This window comes from Xenopus laevis, chromosome 2S (genome assembly GCF_017654675.1).
Source record: "Xenopus laevis strain J_2021 chromosome 2S, Xenopus_laevis_v10.1, whole genome shotgun sequence".
Taxonomy (NCBI): Eukaryota; Metazoa; Chordata; class Amphibia; order Anura; family Pipidae; genus Xenopus; species Xenopus laevis.
In genome coordinates this window covers 131,366,393-131,390,935 of record NC_054374.1, presented here as the reverse complement: position 1 = coordinate 131,390,935, position 24,543 = coordinate 131,366,393, and the positions used below count along the sequence as shown (strand labels likewise).

General features: G+C 39.6%; 1 protein-coding gene across 1 annotated transcript in view; it reads right to left on the bottom strand.

Annotated features, from left to right (window-relative positions):
* Nucleotides 1-5,146: 5,146 nt before the first annotated feature.
* nxph4.S (neurexophilin 4 S homeolog) overlaps nucleotides 5,147-24,543 on the bottom strand; it is a 122,785-nt gene continuing 103,388 nt past the window's right edge. The window contains exon 2 of the mRNA XM_018250058.2: nucleotides 5,147-6,250. Coding sequence (XP_018105547.2) covers nucleotides 5,522-6,250 — 729 coding nt within the window. The 3' untranslated portion in view covers nucleotides 5,147-5,521. The remainder of the gene's footprint in view (nucleotides 6,251-24,543) is intronic.

The window sequence follows — 24,543 nt, the reverse complement described above, 5'->3', positions numbered from 1 at the left end:
ATGATGACTTATTAAATCACTACACACAGTTGACATCACTAAGCACAGGATATTAATGGTCCTTGTGTATGATAACATGATATATTTCCATTGATGTTATTTATTCTAATAATATTCTGAAAGAAACTCCATTACAACTTAAGTGGTTTGCTTATACAGGGATAATTACCACTGTTTTTTCAACACACATGCAGATTTTTTTATCTTTGCATTTGGACATCATGATGTTGTACCACAGATCTTTTTATAGACTTAATTACCCTTACATCCCAATGTTTGCTTGCTCTAGACTGTTAACTGAGTCTGAGTTGGCACCAGTTATATAACTTACAGGATCCCTGTTGCTATTATTATGTATATTATTTTGTATAAAAGGGCTAGTTCGCCGTTAACTTTTAGAATTACGTAGAGAGTGATCTTCTGAGACAATATGCAATTGGTTTTCATTTTTTATTATTTGTGGTTTTTAAGTTATTTAAGCAATTCTCCAGTTTGCAATTTCAGCAGTCTAGTTTCTAGGGTAAAATTACCCTAGCAACCATGCATTGATTTGAATAAGAGTCTGAAATATAAATAGGAGAGGACCTGAATAGAAATATGAACAATAAAACGTAGCAATAACATTAAGGGGTTTATTTATCAAAATCCACATTTTTCTGATTTTATTTTAATAAAAAAAGTCAGATTTTATCGGATTGTGAATCTGAATCGGATTTTTTCTTGAATTGCTTGATTTTTCCAGGCTTTTTCCTGAAAAGCCAGAATTTTTCAGATTTTTGGCCAAAAGCTAAATCCAAGGCAGACCACAGAAACTTCCAAAAAGGATAGGAACCTCTCCCATTGACTTATATACAACCTTGGTTGCTCTGAGATGCCAGATTTTCAGATTCAGACTTTTTGCAGCCTCAGGGTATGATAAATCTTGAACATTTCTAGGTTTTTTTTCCACTAAAAATTTGGATTTTAAAGTAAAAAAAAAAACTTGAATTTTTCGAGTTTTGGCCATTCTGACTTTAATAAATAACTCCCTAAATGTATAGCATTACAGAACATTTGCTTTTTAGATGGGGTCAGTGACCCCTATTTGAAAGCTGGAAAAAATCAGAAGAAGAATGTAATTCACTCAAAAATTATGCAAAATGAAGGCCAGTTGAAGGTGCTTAGAATGGCAAATATCATCCTTCTTGCCCAGGGTCTGAGGCACTACTGTTACATTTATTAAAGTGCAAAATATGAGGGAAATATCATGTTTTTATGCACACAGTTTTTGGTGTTAAGGTGCAAATGCCTTTGTTATGTGCATTTACATCCAAGCATCCAGTTTAGCGCTTAGCATTTGCGTCCAATAGTGACTTTGGGGCTCCAATAAACTCGAATTTCGAGTTTATTGGAGTTTCTAAAAACTCCCATAAACTACCATAAACTCGAAATTTTAAAAAATGACCACTCGAAATTTATTAAAAATAATTTAATTTCTAAAATTTGGGTGAATAGGATCCTATCCTGCAAATTAGATTCGAGTTTTTTTTTAAATTTATTTATTTTTTACAAAAGACCACCAAATGACTTCAAATTGATTGTTGGCTGTCCCCCCAACAAGCATATTTATATCCGAAACATGTTGTGAGAAATAAATTACACTGAACTGATCGTGGGTCTCGTGGGAGATACCCTGAAACACATGGGAGGCACATTTACTTAGCTCGAGTGAAGGAATAGAATTTGAAGTATTTTTTTGGCTACTCCTACCATCGAATTGGCTACGTCGACCTTCGACTACGACGTCGACTTCGAATCGAATGATTTGAACTAAAAATCGTTTGACTATTCGACCATTCTATAGTCGAAGTACTGTCTCTTTAAAAAAAACTTTGACCACCTACTTCGCCACCTAAAACCGACCGAGCATCAATGCTAGCCTATGGGGAAGGTCCCCATAAGGTTTCTAGCCAATTTCTGATCAAAGGAAAATTGTTCGATCGATGGATTAAAATCCTTTAAATCGTTCAATTCGAAGGATTTAATTGTTCAATCGAATGATTATTCCTTTGATCGTTCGATTGAACAAATATCGCTAAATCCTTCTACTTCGATATTCGAAGTCAAAGGATTTAACTTCGACGGTCGGATATCGAGGGTTAATTAACCATCGATATTCGACCCTAAGTAAATGTGCCCCATGGAGTGAGGGACCACCAAAAGAATCTATATCGATCTGTGATGTCCCCCATAGGTTAAAACACCAATATGGCAGGTTTTATATGGTGAATAGTCAAATTTGAATACTTAGGGGCAGATTTACTAAGCTCGAGTGATGGTTCGAATTTCAAAAAGTTCGAATTTCAGAGTAAATTTTTGGGTACTTCGACCATCGAATAGGCTATATTCACGTTTGTTTTTTGTTCGAATGGAAATCCTTTCGATCGATCGCTAAAAACTTCGAATTCGATTTCAAAGTTTTTTAATTCGATGGTCGAATCTCGAAGTTTTTTGTACTTTGAAGTTCAACCCTTGATTTTTCGATTTTTTTTTTTTAAAAAAATGAGTCAAATTTGGAATATTCCCAAAAAATTCTAATTTTCAATTCGATCCTTTATAAATCTGCCCCTTAGTACACTCATGGCTGACGTAATGCTCCTTTTTTTTCTCCTTTTTCAGACTGATAAAGTGATGTGCTGACATGTCAGGATCAGCCTGTAAATAAACCACGCTCTGATTAACTCAATGTATCAACTGTTAGAGTGAAGAAATGTACAGAAGGTAATTTGCCTTGTAAGAAGTGCATCATAAATGTAGATGTCAGTGCAATGATGGAATAACAATTGCCTACACAGGTTGTTATATAGTATATTTATATATATTTTACCCCAAAGAAGACAGGCAGGGAAGTCAATTAAACTTCTGTTATTTTATTATATTTGGCTTCTCATAAAAAAATAGGACACGGTGTGTAACACAGTCTGTACAAGGAGGAACAGACAAACTATACAGCTTTATTATTATTATCATTGATTTTACTCCAAGTGCTGGCAATGTCTTACTCCTTATGCTTTTCTTCTAGTCACATTCTGTATTAAAGGGAACTGAGCAAAAGAGGAAAATTGCTCAGTTCATTTCATTTATTCTTTTAGGCAAACATTTTTTTAAAAAAAACATGCAGTACTTACCAAAAACATATATAAAACATGTATTTTTAAGTCATGTTCCAGTGTACAGTGTAGAGTTAGAAAGAAATGTAACCTGTTGGGCAATAGCAAATGTGCACTAATGCAGTAACCCATGGCAACCAGTTAAACTTTTGCTTTAATTCTTCTAATCGCTGGTTAGTATGATTTACTGCATATTTGTCCAGTCTTAGTAGATAAATCCCTTATTTTTCAAATGCTTTTTCACATCTCAAAGATTCTTGTAGAACTGCCCTGTATGGGCAACAGGCGAGTTTATTTAATAGTCTTCATTGAAACAAATCATGATACACTAAATATATATATACAGGTATGGGACCTGTTATCCAGAATGCTCAGGACCAGAGGTTTTCTGGATAATAGATCTTTCTGTAATTTGGATTTTCATACTGTAAGTCTACTAGAAAATCATGTAAACATTAAATAGTCTGGTTTTGCTTCCAATGAGGATTAATTATATCTTAGTTTGGATCAAGTACAAGGTATTGTTTTTTTTTTATCAGAGCAAAAAGTATTCCTTATTTGTATAAAATTGAGTCTATGGCCTTTCTGTAATACAGAGCTTTCTGTATAACAGGTTTCCGGATAACAGATCCCATACCTATATAGGCAAGTGTAAAGAAAAATTGCCCATGCTGGTGTGATATCTTTAATGGCTGTGTCTCTCCTTAAAAGACTCATAGAGGGAAATGTAAAAAATTAGCTCCAGGTCTTGTAAACAACAACCAATTGGTTGTTTGCATTCAGACAAGTGCTAACTGATGGTCGCTAAGTGCTACAAGACTTGTTGCACACTTTGACCCTGCTTTTATAGAATCTGTTATTATTATGAAAATATTATAAGAATGAATATGTATAAGTATGAATTATGGTATTTTTTTAAATTTGTATAGATTTATATTATCCAGGAAAGTAACTTCAAATGCAGCCGTGAAAGTAGTCTTCGTAACTGTGTAACATCTTTTGAAAAAACGATTTCAACCCTTTAATTATCAGCTATCAGAAACGTTTTGTATGAGACCTGTTATCAAGAATACTTGGGCCTGGGGTTTTCCAGATAATAAATCTTTCCGTAATTTGGATCTTCATATCAAAAGTCTACTAGAAAATCATTTAAACATTAAATAAACCCAATAGGCTGGCTCTGCTTCCAATAAGGATTAATTAGATCTTAGTTTGGATCAAGTACAAGCTACTGTTTTATTATTACAGGAAAAAAAAGAAATTATTTTTAAAAAGTTGGATTATTTGATTATAATGGAGTCTATGGGAAAATGCATTTCTGTAATTCTGGAGTTTTCTGGATAGCAGGTTTCCGGATAACAAATCCAATACCCGTGTATGTATATATATATGTGTGTGTGTGTGTGTTTGTGTATAATAAATGTGGGTATTGTTCCAAAACTAAAAAAGATCAATACTACAACACTATAAAGAAATTCCCATTACAATATTCTAAGCATTTATCCAGTTCCTACTTAAGTGATGTGTGTTTGGTAATTACTAATTGTTGATGATATATCTGTCTAGGTAAGGAATCTAAAAATCTGGAATTGGGCCTGAGGTTTTACATATAAGCTCTTTTCTGGGAAGCACCATTCCTTGAGGCTACTAAAAATATTTGAAATGAAAAAAAAACTTTGTCAAAAATGAAGAGTAAATAAGACCTTATGGGAAATACATTGCCATACATCAAGGCATTTTAGTTAAAGGGTTAATGATTGTGAAAACAATATATCTGTAAATCTTTGCTAAAATATTTACCCTCTTGCTCCCAGGAATGTTTTTTTTTCTTTCTAAATAACACACTAGAAAATGCATTGATTTAAATATACAACATTTTTCACATTTTATATTTTTCAGTTAAATATGCATCACCTTGAGATTAATATGACGGTCATGGGCTTGTGGAGGTAGATAACCAAACCAGCAACTGCTAGAAATTTCCTTAGAAAGCTTAGTATGATCTGCATGGTGACTACATCATTTTAATTTTGTTTTCTGCTAGAAATGATTTTCAAATACAAAACATGATATGCCAATAATCCCATGACATGTTACCATATAGACAATCACTTTTGTGTTTCCTAAAAACAAAGTAATTTCTCCCAGGTTTTGTCCAGCACTGATTTTGTTGTTGCTTATCTTTGTACCACTCAGTAAGTGTAAAGCTATTATGTACTTTGGGTTAACTAAAGTTCCAGTTTGCTAATCCATTTGTAAGGGTAGATCTGGAAAAATGATCACTTTATGGTAGTAAGACCTATGGTAGTGCCTAATAGATCCAATCCACTTCTGTACAAAGCTGTTTGCTGACCTCCTTGTCAGTTTGTGAATCAACCAAAGTATGGATTCTCATTCTGGAAATTATAATCCGGGCACACCTTCTGCACCAGCTTGTAGTCAATGCTGTAGAAGGAGATAAATATGCAGATCACCTTGAAGGGTTTAGCGCACAGCCAAGCAGCATGACTTTGAGTGTGCTCCATGTAGCAGGATTTTGCAGGGTCATAAAGGCATGGCTTGTTCTTCAAGGCTCTGTTGGTTTTTTCATATTCCACCCTACAATTAAAAGTCTTAGTTTCTCTGGTATCTATGGTAGACTGTTGAAGAAGGTCAAACTCCACCACCTTGGTAGGAGGTACAATACTTACCGACACATTGCCAAGGCTAGAGGAATTATGGCGGAAGTAAACACTAAACGTTCCATTAATGTGGTCCACAATCTTCCCTGTCACAAGCAGACTAAACTTGACAGTTTTTATGTTAAAATAGAAGTCCCCCCAGCCAAATATCTTCTTGGTCCTTCCGGTCTTCAGTGAAGGCTTACGTTTCGCTCTCTGGCCCATTCCCCCGCTCAGAAGTGTTTGGTTTTTATTCCATTCCCACGGATTAATAGGAGACTGGATAGGAGGCTTTGATTTGAATGGGTCTGTAGAAAAGACTCTAGATGGGTAAAGAGAATGAGGCTTGGTTGTGCCATATGGTCCATTTTTCACCATTCCAGTTGCTCCAAAGTCAAGATATCCCAAGGTTTTTGACATGTGACCTTCTAAGCATAGTGCCTACAAAGAAGAAACAAATTGTTATATATATTTAATAAAAATTCACAAACACCATAAAAAAACAATAGAAATGTAGATACATTTTTAAATTAATGATATATAGAACTGCCAATTTACATGACAAACAGAAGGGGTAATACATGTATTAGAGATATAATAAGAAATATATTGGCAAACCTTTAAGAAGCTAGATTTTAGACCAGTTAAGAGAGTGTTAATCAAGCTGATCAAGTCAGCTCCATCATACATTTAAGCCAATAAGGCATTCAAAAAGTGTTCTCGAGCCCAAGAAAAGTTGATTTAGTTGTGATTGATATATGAGTTATGTTAGCGGTGCACAGATAAGCATAACTCTGTTATGCAGGTGGATTAACTGTGCACAGGTAGCCTAATTATCTGCCTCGCAAGGACCCAACATGGAGTAGATTTATTTTTTCTGTTTTTCCATCTTAGCTCACAAAATAAAAGAAAAAAATAACATTTCAAGAAGTATGTTTAGTGGCAGTCCTATTCTTGAAATCATTGAACAAAGAAGTAGTTGAAAATAGAACAGTGGTGTACTGTTGGACACACTAATACCAACACACTATCATTATTAAACTGGTTTGTAGTCTATTTTTTGTATCCCGATTAGGCAAGACTTGAACTATACTCTGTTGAACAAAGAAGTACACTGTTCCGTTAATAAAAAGATAACGTGGAGTTATGTGACAGCTTTAAATCATGAAGAAGCCCTGCCTACAGAGATGTGAAATGAACATTAGATCTTCTGTTGCCAACCCATAATGATTACTGCATGGCCATAAAGGAGTAATAGCCAATGATGAGGGTTGAAGTCTATAAGCAATCACATCTGAGACATTGTCATACGTGCAATATTTGCGATGCATTATTTCAGTAGAGTATTTGCCTGCATTTGGAAAATTCTTATTGGTTGGTAGCTGTTCAGGTTTACAACATGAATTAAATCCTGCAACTGTGGGAGCTGCTGAGATTCTATTGGAGACAATTACCAGGAATGTTGTGCTTCTGACACCACTGGATTGGTTGCGTTTGTTTTGGCGGCAGGGGGTAATTGAATTTCCAGTATTTATTTTCTAATAAGTCAACCAGTATTATAGAAAACTAACAGTGGCATAGGCATTCTATACAAGGCTGCAGATAGGACAGGGAGGATTCTGTTTGTTACACTCAGATGTTTTAAGGTACATATCATCTTGCGTAATATGTTTTTCCATTGAAGACTCTGTAACTTAATCTCATTCTATATAATGTATGAAATACGGCATATTGGAATGGAACTTTTATTTCAATAGAACTACATGATTCAGTAAGGGAACTGGGTGCCGAAAATGACTGCCGTGCACAGCGTTTTTATTTTTTATTAAATGCCATAACACAGCATGGTGACAGGTAGTTTTTCTGATTTCTCATCTCTTGCTATGTCTTCACAAAAAGTGCCTCATTCACATAATTAAGGTTACTTGTCACCACCAGCTGTTAAAATGACAGAAAAGAAATGTTATTTGTCCTACGTAATCATACCACATTTTGTTATATTCAAGAATGTAAGAAAAAAAACCACACACCCAAAAGCAGCATGGAATTTTCTGGAGAAAATTAAAAACATGTACTGATATACTGGAGGTAGTTTTTTTAGATGTCCTTTTGACAGCTGAATTCGTGGATTTGGCACCCTATATTAGAAGAAATCATTTTCCCCTTGCTAAAATATTCAAGGATATTTAACCAGGGTGATATGTTGTAGCAAACATGGCACTCAAAATCTAAGTAACTGATAAGATAATTTAATTTACTTTTGCTTGCAGACTCCTCTGCTTCACTTACATTATTTTGCTGCATGCTATTAAGAACTTTAAACTCTGTTCCTTTGCCCCCTATCCAATTGTTGCACAGCTGAGCTGGGTCTGCAGATTGTGTGTCTTTGGTGTTAGTCACATAGGCAGCAGGCAGAATGGAAGTGGGGACTCCCACCGGACTCCTCCATTGCTTGGTTTGATTATCCGGTGCACCTTAGCATCCCTTTACTATTCCGACCTGGATCACCAATAGTCTTTCTTCTTGCCCCAGGCCTCCTTAACCCTATCCTGTGTCTTCCCTATATTCTGGGTCCCTGACTTGTGGGATGTCTACGGAAAACTAATTTCCACTACACTCCTAGGTGGGGCAAGAAACTACCCGTGCTAACTTCCCTATCTCAGACACCTAGTGCCTGCTAACTACAAACTGCTATGCTAGGTTCTACCTTTCTTTCCTTCCTTCTTCAGGACAGAGCTTCCTTCTCTGACAACATCCTCCCATTAAAGACATCAACTCTAGGGTGTGGCCTCCTTTTATACCCTCTAGCACTCTGGGCTCCCTTTGCTGGTGGGGGAATAAATTACACCTTTTTATCCTTGAGCACTACCTGGTGGCCAATTACACAAAGAACACTCTCAACAATTTACACATACAACACATACTCACACACATTATTCAATCAACTTTCAAACACAAATCAATTACAACATTTGGTTCACCCTCTAACAAGCAGAAGAGAAAGAGGGAAAACTAAAAAATAGAGGGTGAAAATGACGAAGAGCATAAGAAAAAGGTAAAAGATCAGAGGAGAAAATGGGAGGGTGAGAGAATGGAGGTAAAGGGGATTGAGGAAAATCTTAAGAAAAGGAAGGTGACATAGGAAGAAAGGACAAAAATAGAACATAGAGCTCACAATGAATAAGTTGGATTCAAAAAGGAATATTGAAAAAGCTCACAAAGGGGACCGTAGCATCATGTTGGTTGTTCATACACCTTTAATAAACATATGAAAAGCAAAGTCCTGATGTTGCTGGGCTTTATTCATTGCCACAGTATGATTACTAAATAATTGGGTCAGGAAAAATACAAAGGCATATCTTTGCCATAATTCTACACAATGTGGCATGTCCTAGTAGCCATTTAATAAAATAAATACTTGGGCGATATACTGTATTTCACACGTATGTTTTACAGAACTGAGAATTCAAATTTACCCTCTTGTCCATGAGACCATACCAGTTTTTATCCTTTGAGAATTTCATGTCATAATTTGCTTACGAGTTATTCAAATTTTGGGCTGAAAGATACAATAACAATGACACAATGACAAATAGCATCTAGGGGCAGATTTATGAAAGGTCGAATTTCAAAGTGAAATATACTTTGAAATTCGACCATCGAATGGCTATACTTCGACTTCGAATATGTGGTTCGAATCGAACGATTTTATCGATCAAACTATTTTACTTCGACTACAAAAAACGTAGAAACATGCATTAGACTGTCCCCATAGGCTAACATAGCACTTCGGCAGGTTTAATTTGGCGAACTATTGAAGCTGAAGTTTTTTTTAAAGAGAGAGTACTTCGATTATCGGATGGTCGAATATTCGAACGATTTTACTTTGAGTCGAAGTCTTAGTAGCCTATTCGATGGTTGAAGTTCACAAAAATTTACTTTGAAATTCGACTTTTTGAACTTTGAAAATCCACTCGAATCCACTTCGACCCTTGATAAATCTGCCCCTTAATGTATAGCGTATGGCACTTTCCACAGGCATAAGCGTGAGTAAGAGCAATAATTATTTTCACCCGATACTCTTATAAAAACGCCTGGAGAATGTTAGCGAAGTTACGCCAGCGACCGTAAGTAAATCAGCGAAGTACCAAAATGACATTACGCTGGAGAATTTTCGCCCGCGTTAATCACTTCGCCCTGTAGTATATTTGCACCTTGGTGAGCCTGTTCAACTGATATCTGTCCAGGTAGCTATAGAACAGTTTTAAAATTCCAGTTTGGTAAGAACTGCAAAGGTCCGTAATCGCAGTCCTTTTTTGATGGATTCCCATAAGCCCATTTGATCTGATCATCAGCATAAAGGTCAAACAATCAGATCAGCCCAATTTGGCCTATCACACGAGTGGCCAAATTAGTCAAAGCTTTAAAAGGTTTGCATTGGCAGGTAGATGCATTCCTCTCAAGATGGATTTTCATAGGCCTCCCCATATGATACAATCATGACCTAAGGTCCAATCGATTGCATCAGCCCAGTTTGACCCACTGTGTGCATGGAAAAGATCTGATGTTTGGCAAGTTTGTCAGATCTATCCATCCATGTACGGCCTGCTTTAGTCATAGGGCTGCTATCCCAAACTGAAGTAATGCACTCATTGACAAAAAATGTATGCCTCTGAATGCCTGCACTCTTCCTATGGTCCACTAGTTTCCATAGTATAATGTCATTGGACATGACCTGAATACACATGTGCTCAGAGCATGCACATTGAGCTTTGGTGCTCAAGAACATGCTGACAACAGTCATGTTAGATACAGAAAAATCTTATCTCTGAAAAGAAATATTACTGGGAGGATTTTTAGTTATAGAACTATAGGAAAATGTCAGCACAGCATTAACTCTGCTTATCATGCAATAATAACTGAGACACTAGAAAATAGAAAGGCCACAATGTATCTTTTGCTCTCCTAAAAAGTAACCCTCAGTAAAGGCTGCTTGCACTGTTCTTATATTCCTTTCAACAAGAAACTAGCCAGCAATATTCCATTGACAAAATAAATGATAAAAAAGGTAGAACAGGAATTATTGTGAGATGATTAAATAGTCTTGCAAATTACATTGCATTGCAGATTGAATCCACACCTTTAAATACCAAATCAGTTCTTTTCTTCTTTGCTTGTGCCTCTGATCATCTCCCTCACACACACTGCCTGCGAAATCGAAATGACGAGGAAGAGAAATAGACGACAAAAGGAAAAAGGTTACTGGCTTGCCTGTCTGATCTGCCTGGGAGACGGCGGGATGTAACGAGGAGACCTGAACGTTGGGTCAGCCGCTCATGAATTTCATGATTCTTGAGCATGGCTCATTATGAGGGATTGATCTGAAACCTCTTAAACAGTCTCCAGAGAACATTAATGCAACTTGGCTGAGGCTTTTACTAACCCGTTCTCTGCTGGGAGGGGATTTGACTGCCAGTGTGCATTCCCCATGTATTGGAAACATCTCATCCGCTGATTATTTCTGTCTGTCAAGCCCTTTCCTATCCTAGCCAAGTCCTTACCTTATTTATCATTCACCTTGATTAGAATTTCTCATCAATTAAAACAAAACCTTTTTACCTTTTAAACAGCTTTTAAAACCAGCATTCTTCATTAATGTTTAATAACTGCAATAGAAATAATCTCTCTCTCTTTCTCTGTATATGGAGGATACAACCTTGTCTCTGGGCTAGCCTAGTCATTTTACATAGTAATGTTCAGAAAGCTTATTGAAAATGTTATTTTTTTGCCCTGATAGAATCACAGATGCTTAACAAACTAGTGATGGGTGAATAAATTTCAGCAGGCACAAATTCGCTGCAAATTTCCACGTTTTGCCATCGGCTAATAAATTTGTAAAACAGCGGCAAAAAATTGCCACTGATAAATCTGGCGCGACAAAAAAAAATAGTTGTGCGTCAGAATAGTCGCGCGCATAAAATTGTTGAGCGTCAAAATGATCCAGAAACCCACTAACTTTAATGCATTTGGACAAAAAGTCACTCGTTAAAAACGGTCGATTGTGTCAAAATTGTCGTGCGTCAAAATTATTTTGACTTCAATGTGTTTTGCAAATTTTTCGCTGTTACACATATTTTTCAGTAAATTTGCGAATTTTGTGGCAAAACAAAATGCCACAGATGCTCATCACTAATCAGAAAAACAATAATATAAAAATTGTCATTGTTTGCTATGGGTTACTGTCCAGATACCAGTTTGCCTAGTATTAAAACCCAAGCAAAGCTTTTTTTTTTTTAGCTCATCTACTTGTCCATTCCCATCCAACTCAACTAATTGCTAATACCTCAATACTATGGGTAATGTAATACTATGTGTGTTGATCACTTGTTCCCAAGACAAAAGTGTGGGGTTTTGTCAAAACAAAGACATACATGATATGTTAACATGCACGATATAACATTTTAAATTGTGATGAAGAAATGTATAATTCTGAGTTCTCAATCTCAATTCATTACATTAAAAACATCAGTCTCAGTGAGATGTATGCTTTTTTAAGAAATTGGAAGTGGGGTTTGGTGGTTGATTGTTGGGCAGAGCTTATAAAACATTGATGCAAAAGTTAAGGTCTTAGGCAGATTTTACTGTAATATGTGTTTGCGTTTTGTAAACCAAAACTTGATCCTTGCATGGGATACATCCATGGGCCTTGTGGCGCTTTCCTTTGTCACCATGCCCTTTTTTTAGTGTAATAATTTGCAAAGATTTGTCAAAGACTGGAATCATCGACTAAGTCTCTAACTGTTCATTTATACATTATTCTGCTTGAATGAATGAAAGACAGTACACTGTGCTCATCCATCCTGGCATCCTAAAGCTTAAAATTACAAAAATCCAAAAAATTGACTTGGGCTAGCAAGTTCTGAGATGGGATATTATAAGGTGCATGGTCAGCTATATTGGCTCTTTACACAGCAAAGACCAATTATACTGTACAACAACCTGTTCACATCTTGTGACACTTCCGTATTTTATACAGAACCAAATTATTTTTTCAAAGTTTCTAAGCAGAGTTTGTTCTCAGGGTTTCTAACTGCATACAGGCATTATGGGGGGTTATTTATTAAAGTCCAAATGCCAACAACTTGAAAAATTCAAGTATTAAATACTATGTCCCCAGGTATGTAGGGACTATCTAAAGAAAATGACTTGTTTTTGTCAAACACCTGCATAAAAGTATTCTATACAATGGCATGGACCTTGAATTTGCCACTTGTCACTGGTAGTTCATCTGCAGACAGCATATAACACTTACCCCCATATGTAATAAATGGCGCTAAGTTTGCCCAAGGGCAGTAACCCATAGCAGCCAATAAGATGCTTGCTTTTAAACATGTGACCGGTAAATTCTACCTGCTTATTGGTTGCTCTGGGTTACTGCTCCTGGGCAAACTTAGTGCCTTTTATTACATAACCCCCTTTATCTTTTGTACCTGAGAACCTATTCCATAGTGGAAATGCTTTAATAAGGGTGATCAGATGGCATGCCTGTAGTTGTTGGAGTACTGTATACTTTTCAGTGATGTGTAGATTGCATATCGGATGCTACTCTAAGGAATTGTAACCAAAGACCAATGTAGTAAAATGTAAGCACACCTCAGGGAATGCTATGATGTTCCATGAAGAAGTTTTCTCAGTACAGATTTACAGTGCGCTGTGATTCCATAACTAAATATTTCTTTGGGCTTGTGTTGAACTAAATCCCAAGCTGGCGACCTTTACCAGGAACCATTCATCACTTTAACGATTTCACTTTTCACCAATGATTCTAACAGATTATAAGATATCAGACCAAGCATACAGCTAGAGAAGTATGAAATGTATAGCACGTTAAATAAAGTTATACTAGTATATTTGTATTGTATTATTATTTCTAACATGTATTTATGAAGCACCAACATGTTCTGCAGCACAGCAATGGGACAGTGTTTCTTAGTATAATTTTTCTAGATTTATCAAATTGCGATTCAGAAAAATGTAATATAAAAATCCAGCCCCCTAAAACCTGGCAAATGGGAATTACCTTTTCAGCATTTCATAAAGCTGTTAAAGTTTTTAAATCCAATTACAGAAAGAATTTGATTGCAACTAAACCATTTGAGATACTTAACAAACCCTTTCGTGAACATTAATAGAAGACACAAATCAAAGGAAAGGGTGCAATCATAATTATGCAAGATTGTTTTCTGAAAGATTGTATTTGAATAAATATGGCTGTTACTGGGGTCGGACTGGCCCGGCTAGACACCGGGAAAAAACCCAGTGGGCCCCGATCCTCATGGGCCCACGCCGAGCCAGACCCCCTCTCCGCATCTCTTGGGCCTGAAAAAAAAAAACATTTTGCAAAGCCACCAGCACTCTGCGGCTCCATGCGCGTCAGGCGTCTCTGTGCACTGAAGCAGGCACGTGTGGCGTCAAGTATGGAGGCCAGGGGGCTGGAGGGGGGTCCTGGACAGCGGTACCGGTGGATGCTGGGCCCCCCATTCCGACCCTGCCTGTTATTGTCATAGCTAACAAAGTGCTTACTTAGACTGGACCAAATTTGCTCATAGTCACATTAGTGATTCCTGATTCAGATGAATCCCAACATCCTTAGCCAAACGAAATCCAACCCTTAAAACTGACCAAATGTAGAATTTATTGATCTTGAGTTAGGAAAGGCTGTTTATATTTGGGGTGCCAAAAGTTATGCACCCCAAGTGATTGTATATACTTACCTGAAACCCCGGGCCGGTTTTCCTATCAGCAGAAATCTGCACGGGTTTGGTGAGCACCATCAACCGGCTTCTGCCTTCTTCTTTCTTTGCGCGGGTGCACATGCTCAGTAGTGACAAAAGTAGAACTTTAGTGAAGAAGTCGGCTATTTCATTCTACTGCACATGCGTCTGCCCCGGGAAATTTGAAGAAAGAAGAAGAAGGAAGCCAATCGCTCCGTGGTGCTCGCTGTATGAACCCCCGGACCAGTGCAGTTTTCTCTTGATAGGAGCACTAGCCTGGGGTTGCAGATTGGGGGTGCCTAATGTTTGGTACCCCCAAGTAAATAGCCCTTTCCGTCTCCTTTAAGATTAAAGTGGGTATGCAAAAGAATCTTTGATGGAGGGTTTATTATTCAGTTAAATACGAAAATTATATATTTGGCGTATCCCTAACATGCCTTAAGGCACATTTAATTTCACATATCTGATTTAGTACCGCGAGCTAGTATACTGTACTGTACAGGTTGCTATGTATCAAATGCAAGTATACACCAAGGGGGTTATTTATCAAAGTCCGATTTTCTCTCAACATTTTCTGCTGCAAACTCCAATCAAATCCGCTTGGGTTTTTTTTACACTTATTATGATTACATTTTCCCAAAAATTTGCTCTGCAGATTTTCACAATTTTTTTCTGATTTTTCACCTGAAAACTCAAATTTCTTATGTTTTTTGGCCGAATACTTCGGGGTATTACACGAAACCAAATCATTGGGACTTCTCCCATTGACTTCTCCCATTCAGACTTGTCCATCCTCTGGGTTTAATAAATTCCGAAAAATTTGTGATTTTTTTAAAAGTCCGATTTTATAAAAATAAATAAATAAATATTTATTTTTAGTGATTTTTGCATTCGAAGCTTAGTAAATAACCCCCCTAATTTCTTCAGGATTCGTTGTGTAGAATAATACATGCTGTACAAATAAAAATTGATCAATGCTAATCAAAAAAGTTATTCTCATGGGAAAGTAATTTTCCTGTATTGCAAAGGAATACTTAATTTTCTCAATTGTGCTGAAACATATCTCATATGTTATAATGATGTTCCTCATCAACAAATTCTTTCTGTGATTTACTGTATGTAATTAGAAATCAGCAAAATGCTGTGTTTTGTCACTGCAAAAAAATTGCTACAAATCTCCCTGTGCTGCTTTAAAGTTACTCCCTACTTAACTTAAATGTGTGTATCTTACATTCCACAGCACTTTTCCATGTTAGTTGTGAGTTGTGTTGTGCTTTTCATAAAAACAAAAGTCCAAATGACAAAATATTTCTAGCTGATTAAATAGGTCCCTTTGTGCTGAAATCCAGCGTCAACGGATAGTAACTCCTGCTTTCCTTGTCTACTTGTTTCTTTCTAAAAGTACAGCAGGGAATGTTGATGGATAACTGTTGTAGAGCAGTTTGGCAGTCTCCTCCGTCCATTCATTTTCTGCCTACTTTTAGGGTTTTGTATGCAATGGTGCTAGTGCTGACTTTGCCACAGAGGCAGAGACCCAGATACTTCATCAATCAAAGCTTTAGCCAACCCTTCTTCCAACTGGAGCTTTATGTGCATATTTGAATGTTTGAAAAATATAAGGCTGTGGGGCCCATTAATTTTCTGTTATAAGCAGCTGTCAGCTATTTTCGACCTTAATACAACTCCTTTCCTTTTGATGATTCATATTAACTCTCTGTGCAGTCTCTATAGGCAATATTAATGTGTATTTTTTCGGTTTTAGTCCACGTTTTCTTGCTTAGTGTGAGGGTAATTGATTTAATAATTGTTCTAAAACATCATTTATGACACACTTGGGGGGTTATTTATTGTAGTCCGATTTTTTCTGGTTGGACAAAACACTACTTTTTTCGTACAGAAAACCCCTCAAATTTTTAGTGATTTATTAAACTCCGATGGTGTTTAAAGTCTGAATAAAAAACTCAGACCTGCTAAATTCATGTAGAAGTCAATGGCAGATGTCCTGTTTACAATCGGAAGATATTCTGATCTGCCCTTGGTTTCATTTAATAATCCAAAGATTTTCAGGCGATAATCTGAAAAAAATTATGATTTTGGGTGTCAAGTCGGTGACAAATCCGAAAAAACACAGAGCATGAACGATAGGTAACATTATGGGCAGATTTATCAAGGGTTGAATTTCGAAGCACAAAAAACTTCGAAATTCGACCATCGAATTGAAAAACTTCGAATTCAAAAATTTTTCACAGAATTTGGTAATCGTATGATCGAATAAAAATCATGTGAGCGATCGAATGATTTAAGCGTACGATCGAAGGATTTTTATTCGATGTGTGAAGACTTTAAAAAAGTTTGTAGAAGGTCCCCATAGGCTAAAATAGCACTTCTGCAGGTTTAATTTGGCAAAGTATTGAAGTTTTTTTAAAGAGACAGTAATTCGAAGACGTAGTATCCTATTCGATGGATGACTTCGAATTTCGAATTTTTTTACTTTGAAAATTCCCTCGAATTCACTTCGACCCTTGACCCCTTAACGTACATTCATATCTTAAAGGAGAAGGAAAGGCTAAAATTAGTAAGTCAGCGTTATCAGAAAGGTCTGTATAAATACACCAGTAACCCCTCAAAGTAATACTCCTCTGATTCCTCCGTCAAAAGAAACAGCATTTCTTTCCTTATATTGTGTACACATGGCATGGGCTTCTGTATTAGACTTAGCTTGAGCATGCTCAGTTTGCTCCTCTCCTCCTCCCTCCTCCCTTCTCAGCTGTAATCTGAGCCCAGAGCTATGAGTGAGCAGGGAAACTGCTCACCTGAGGAAGGGCCACTGGGCCCGAAACATGTCGTGCACATTTTGAATAAATGAATCACTGAATCAGCAATTGGTTCTCCAGAGTCCTATTTAAGAATTGGGAAAGTCTGAAGGTCTGGCGGGGCCTAACTCTGAAGGTGAACCATATAAAATAACAAAAGGATCACATCATCCATAAGAATATGTCTTGAAACTGCCGGATGTGATTTCACACCAAGTGAATATGGCAGCTGATATCCTAAACAAACAGAGTGTAATGGAAGCTGAAGTCTCTCACCCTCGTGTTGGCCATGGCGTCCAAGATGGCGATGGCGTCCAAGATTGCGACTCCTTCCTCCATGTGGATCCTGCTGGTCCCTGTGTGATGAAGTCGGCTGCCTCCCGCTCTCCGATTGGTCGCCGGCGACGGAACGTTCGTCGGCGTCAGAACGTTCGTCGGCGTCACGACGTTAGCGTCTTGATGCCGGCATCAGCGTCATGACGTCATCGCGTCCAAATCTTGGCGCCAAAACTCGCCTATTTAAACCCCCTGGACATTGCTATCATTGCCCAAGTATAGGTTCATCTTCGTGATTCCTGGGTGTGATATTATTGACTGATTCTCGTGTACCAACCTTGCCTGTTATTCGGATTGACCCCTTGCTGCCTGGATTGAAACCTTTGCCTGTACCTCGACTATTCTTCTGCCTGATCCCTTTGTACCACGAACTCGCTGACTACCTGCATCCTCCTTGGTCCGCACTTCAACTGAGCTTTCGGGCCCTTACATTATACTTGGGCCATGGACCCATCTGAGGAGGCTGCGGCTCAACCAGACTTCGGAAGAGCCTTTCGTGGGATTGCCTCACGCATGGAGGCCAATGAAGCTCAGCAGTCACATTTTGGCCAAGCTCTTGAAGCCATTTTGGACAAGTTATCGGCTCTCTCTCCTTCGGCTCAGGTTCCTGCACCTGCTTCGGCCACTATTCCTGTGGCGCCGTTCCATGTCTCCGAACCCCGGATTCCGGCACCTCCGCTCTTCAGTGGTGACTCTGAGGCTTGTAGAGGATTCATCAACCAGTGTGAGATCCAGTTCACTCTGCTACCTCATCAATATGTCTCAGAGTGTGCCAAGGTGGGATACATCATTACCCGCCTGACTGGGAAAGCTGTGGAATGGGCATCACCGTTGTGGGAGAAGGAGGACCCCCTCATAGATGATTCGAAGGCCTTTATTCGTGAGTTACGCACAGTGTTCGATGCTCCCGGCCGGTCTGCATCTGCCTCCTCTCGCTTGTTCCAGATCCGCCAAGGTACACGTTCGGTGCCAGAATATGCCATCGAATTCCGTACTCTGGTGGCCGAGACCAGCTGGAACAATGATAGTTATCACACTGCCTTCTACAACAGGTTGTCCATGCGTCTGAAGGACGATTTGGTTTCACGTGAATTGCCTACTCGTTGGGAAGATTTGGTGGCGTTGGCAGTCAAAGTGGACACCCGCCAAAGAGAGCACCTGGCCGTAAAGGAACGTGTGAGGAAGTTTCAACCTCCCCTGGCTCCTCGTTTCCAGAGACCTGTTCTTCCCAGCACTTCTTCTTCTTCTTCTACTCCGGCTTCTTCTCCCTCCACCTCAGAAGAGCCTATGCAGTCGTGCCCGTCTTTCCGAACAGGAAAAGTTAAGGAGAAGGGCAGCTGGACTCTGTTTATACTGTGGGGGCAAATCCCACTTTGCCCATGAATGCCCTGCGAAGTCGGGAAACGCCAGTGCCTAGGTAAGTTTGGGGAAACTTACCTGGGCGGGATTAATCAACTTCCCCAGGCTTCTACTCATCGTTTCCTTCTCCCTGTACAGTTCCAGTTGGCTTCCAAGACCATCTCTACCCAAGCTTTCCTTGACTCCGGTGCAGCTGGGAACTTCTTGGATAAAGCCTTCGCAGAACAACATTCTATTCCTCTCCAAAGTCTGGCTGTTCCACTTCGTGTTCTTGCCATTGATGATCGGCCTCTTTCTTCTGCCTTCATCTCCAAGTCTTCGCAAGAATTATCCTTCAAAGTGGGCACCCTGCATACCGAGAGACTTTCATTCCTGATTATTGATTGCCCCTCGACTCCTGTAGTCCTTGGACTCCCTTGGTTGCGCACCCACAATCCAGTCATTGACTGGTCCGCAACTCAAATTTCTCGTTGGGGTTTCTTTTGTCAACAGAACTGTCTTCCAGCCCAATCCTTGGTCAAGGTATCCTCTGTTGTTTCAAATTCTTCAATTCCTCCTGTTTATCAAGATTTCTCCGATGTGTTCAACAAGAAATCTGCTGAAGTCCTGCCACCCCACCGACCCTATGATTGTCCCATTGAGCTTCTTCCTGGAACCATGCCTCCAAGAGGACGTACTTACCCGCTCTCCCCCTCTGAAACTGTGGCGATGAAAGAGTACATCCAGGAAAACCTGCTTAGGGGCTTCATTCGTCCTTCTTCGTCTCCTGCAGGAGCAGGCTTCTTCTTCGTAGAAAAGAAAGATGGCAGTCTACGTCCCTGCATTGATTATCGCGGATTGAACAAGATTACGGTGAAAAACCGCTATCCGCTCCCCCTTATCTCAGAGTTATTTGACCAGCTCAAAGGCGCCAGCATCTTTACCAAGCTTGATCTTCGGGGAGCCTACAATCTCATTAGGATCAGAGAAGGGGACGAATGGAAAACCGCTTTTAAAATCGTGGGAAATCGTGGGAAATCGTGAGCTATTGGCAGTTAAACTAGCTCTTGAAGAGTGGAGACATCTGTTGGAAGGTTCCTCGCTGCCAGTATCTATTTTTACGGATCACAAGAACCTCGAATTCATCCAGTCCCTTAAACGCCTCAATCCCAGACAAGCTAGATGGGCACTTTTCTTCTCCAAATTCAATTTCGTCACATTCCGCCCGGGGTCCAGAAACAAGAAAGCTGACGCTCTTTCCAGAAGCTTCATTCCCGAGGATTCGTGTTCCGAAGACCCTGAACCCATTGTGCCTCCTGTTAAAATTATTGCAGCCTTATTCCCCACCATGGCCTCTCAGTTATTGTCCGCACAGTCCTCTGCTCCTGACAGTACTCCTTTGGGGGTTGCTTTTGTCCCTCCAGATCTTCGTCATTCTATCCTTGCTCAGTCTCATAATTCCAGACAAGCCGGCCATCCGGGTATCAAGAAAACTACTGAACTCCTGTCTCGCCTAGTGTGGTGGCCTTCTCTCCGAAAGGACGTCAAGGATTTTGTCTCCTCCTGTTCAGTTTGTGCAGCTTCCAAGTCTGGCCACTCCCCTCCCAAAGGATTACTTTTACCTTTACCTATTCCCTCTCGTCCATGGACTCACCTGGCGATGGATTTCATTGTGGATTTGCCTGTTTCCCTCTGTCATACGGTTATCTGGGTTGTGGTTGACCGATTCAGCAAGATGGCCCATTTCATTCCCCTGCGTAAGCTACCTTCTGCTCAGGAACTTTCCAAATTATTCATCCAACACATCTTTCGTCTTCACGGATTCCCGGCTGAAGTGGTGTCGGACAGAGGTTCCCAATTCGTTTCCAAATTTTGGAGATCGTTATGCAAGGCACTTCATATCTCTCTCCAGTTTTCCTCTGCCTATCACCCTCAATCTAACGGAGCTGCTGAGAGAGTCAACCAAGCATTGGAGCAATTTCTTCGTTGCCATGTCTCCTTGTGCCAAGATGACTGGGCAGACCTTCTTCCTTGGGCAGAATTTGCTCACAACAATGCTATGCACGCTTCTTCTGAAAAGTCTCCGTTCTTTTGTGTCTATGGTCAGAATCCTCTAGCTTTTCCACAAGACCTTCTTCTCACAAACGTCCCTGCTGCCAATGATCAGGCCGCTCATATGCTTGCTATCTGGGTTGCCACTAAAGCTAATTTGGAAAAGAGTTCTCTGTCTCAGAAGAAATTCGCGGACAAGAGAAGAATTTCTTCCCCACAATATTGCCTCGGTGATAAGGTTTGGCTGTCTACACGGAACATTCATCTTAAAGTTCCTACTCCTAAACTCGGCCCCAAGTTCATCGGTCCTTTCCCCATTATTGAAATCATCAATCCTGTGGCAGTTCGTCTTCAGCTTTCCCCCGAGATGCGGATTCCCAATGTCTTCCATGTATCTCTTCTCAAACCGGCAAAAGATTCTTCTTCTTCTTCCTCATCTTCTCCTACTCCTGTTCTTATTGATGGACACCATGAATTTGAAGTCAAAAGAATTCTGGACTCTCGAATTTCCAGGGGTAGGTTACAGTATTTAATCGAATGGAAGGGTTTTGGTCCAGAGGAATGCTCCTGGGTGAAGGACTCTGACGTCCATGCTCCTCTTCTTATTCGAAGATTCCACAAGCAGTTTCCTTCCAGTCCCGGTTTCGGTGGTCCTGAGGCCCCCCCTAAGGAAGGGGGTACTGTAATGGAAGCTGAAGTCTCTCACCCTCGTGTTGGCCATGGCGTCCAAGATGGCGACGGCGTCCAAGATGGCGACTCCTTCCTCCATGTGGATCCTGCTGGTCCCTGTGTGATGACGTCGGCTGCCTCCCGCTCTCCGATTGGTCGCCGGCGACGGAACGTTCGTCGGCGTCAGAACGTTCGTCAGCGTCACGACGTTAGCGTCTTGACGCCGGCGTCAGCGTCATGACGTCATCGCGGCCAAATCTTGGCGCCAAAACTCGCCTATTTAAACCCCCTGGACATTGCTATCATTGCCCAAGTATAGGTTCATCTTCGTGATTCCTGGGTGTGATATTATTGACTGATTCTCGTGTACCAACCTTGCCTGTTATTCGGATTGACCCCTTGCTGCCTGGATTGAAACCTTTGCCTGTACCTCGACTATTCTTCTGCCTGATCCCTTTGTACCACGAACTCGCTGACTACCTGCCTCCTCCTTGGTCCGCACTTCAACTGAGCCTTCGGGCCCTTACAGAGAGAACTTCTAGAGCTCTTTACTCAGGTATGGTAAAGCATTCTGCAGAATAAATAGTGCTATAGCTTGAGCTATTGTGGCTAATCTATTGACAATAAACTGCTTTGGTACCTTTCCTTCTCCTTTAAAAAGTAGTTTTTTAGAGTCAGTATCACTTCAATAAAAACAGCAGTTGCAAAACATTTTTCTCAAAGGTAACACAGAACATATGTATTTACAGTATATGAATGTTGTGAAGATCATTTTCTGGTAAGAAAAGCTAATTTTGGCACTTAAGGGTAAAGTTAACCTAAGTGACATTTGAAGTCAAGCATCATGTTATAAAGTGTGTGCAAGGAGCAAAATCACAATTCTTATAAACAAAGCTGACTTTTCAATAATGCAGTGTTAGGGGCCTAGAGCAGTGGGCGGGGGGTGGCAGCAGTCAGAAGGATGAAATTAGAATAATGTCTATTTACTCATTTAGAAAACCCATCTATAAGGTCCTAGATCAGGGGTGCCCAAGATGTCGACCATGGTCTACCAGTTGATCACTTTAAAATTCCAAATAGACTGCATCCATTACTTTAAATGTACACGCAGACACAACTCTCTGGTGCTCCTCCTCTTTCCTTTGTCATGCTCACTGCAGGAAGCTGGCCGGGTCAAATTACACAGCCACGATAGGCTAAAAGCAACTAGCAGCAGCTCATTGGTGATACAGTTATTGGTGAATGAGCCATCATATCAGTCTACTGATAAAGCCGCAGCCCGAAGACTACTCACTTCTAGTAATGAGTGAATTTTCTAGCCAAGTTTTGCTGAGCAAAATGATGCCAAAAGATTCCAATGGGGGGGAAATAGTCGCTCATAAAAAAGTTTTGACGATCATAGACTTCAATGTATTTCGGCAAATTCGGGTACTGGGGGTATTTATACATGGAATTTCCTCTGTGTCATCCAGCTATGGGTTCTTAAGGTAGATATCATGATGAATGTCAAAGGGCAAGAGTAGATCACAAGGGGGTATATTTATCAAAGAGTGAAGTTAATAGTGAAGTTCCACCACTAGAGTGAAATTCCGCCACTTCCCATTAATTTCTATGGGGTTTTTAAAGGCATACTTATCAAAGGGTGAAATTTCACTTTCACCCATTGATAAATATGCCTTTCAAAATCCCATAGAAATGAATGGAGAGCTGCGGAATTTCACTCTAGTGGCGGAACACTCTTTGATAAATTTACCCCAAGGATACAAAGTCTGGGCACCCCTATTGTTAGGGCTGTGGCCGAATGGTTACCATTTCTGAATGTACTGTGTACAACGACTTGTCTTCCAAATGGGACAATTCAACAACTGCTGCTTTAAGGTATCCAACCATAGTTTTGTGGCTTGCAACCTAGGGGGCAAATTCACTAACGTTCATTAAAATCTGCATTGTACGTAGTTACGTCCATTTGCCAGAGCGGAAATTCACCTGGCGTTAGAGTGTGAAGTAGCACTACAGTTTATCTCCTTCGCTAGCGAATTTACGACAGCGCCTCGCCAGCGATAGTCACTTCGCCCTTTAGTAAATTTGACCCTATGGGTTCTTTAAGCTATGGTCAAACCACATATTGTGTCCTTTCAGTTTCATTTTGAAGTATCCAGTCAAACAGAGCTCGTTTGAGCAATACTAATGATGTTCCATAAGTTTACTTATCTGCTGGTCCTACCTCTTCTCTACTAAAGCAACATTTTTTCTGGTGTGGCTGGAACAGCAGGAACATAATCTTTAAAGGCTTAAACATCAGAAAACCCTATTTCCACAGGACACATGCTTTCCATGCTTACAGGAGCACAAATAAGATACTAATGCATGGTACTACCAGAGGTAGGAATATATTAATAAAGCAACTTATTAGTATATTTGCCAGGTTTCCACTCTCAGTGCTACTGACTGTGGCTGAATATGATGGCAATTTTAGAATCGACAACTGAGATGCCAGGCTAATCTACTTTTTTACTTTGTTTCTGATTACAAGATAATTCCATATGCACTTGATTATTCTATATTCTGAAAGAAGTATGCTGCCCAACGCAGTCCACAGTTCCTTCCTATTTCTGTGATATTTGAGATGTCTACCATGTAAACTCACAAAATGTATCAATACCGAGTAGTGATGGGCGAATTTGTCCCTTTTATGCTTCGCAGAACAATTCACAGGAAATTTGCGAAACGTGAATTTTGACGCCCGCATCAA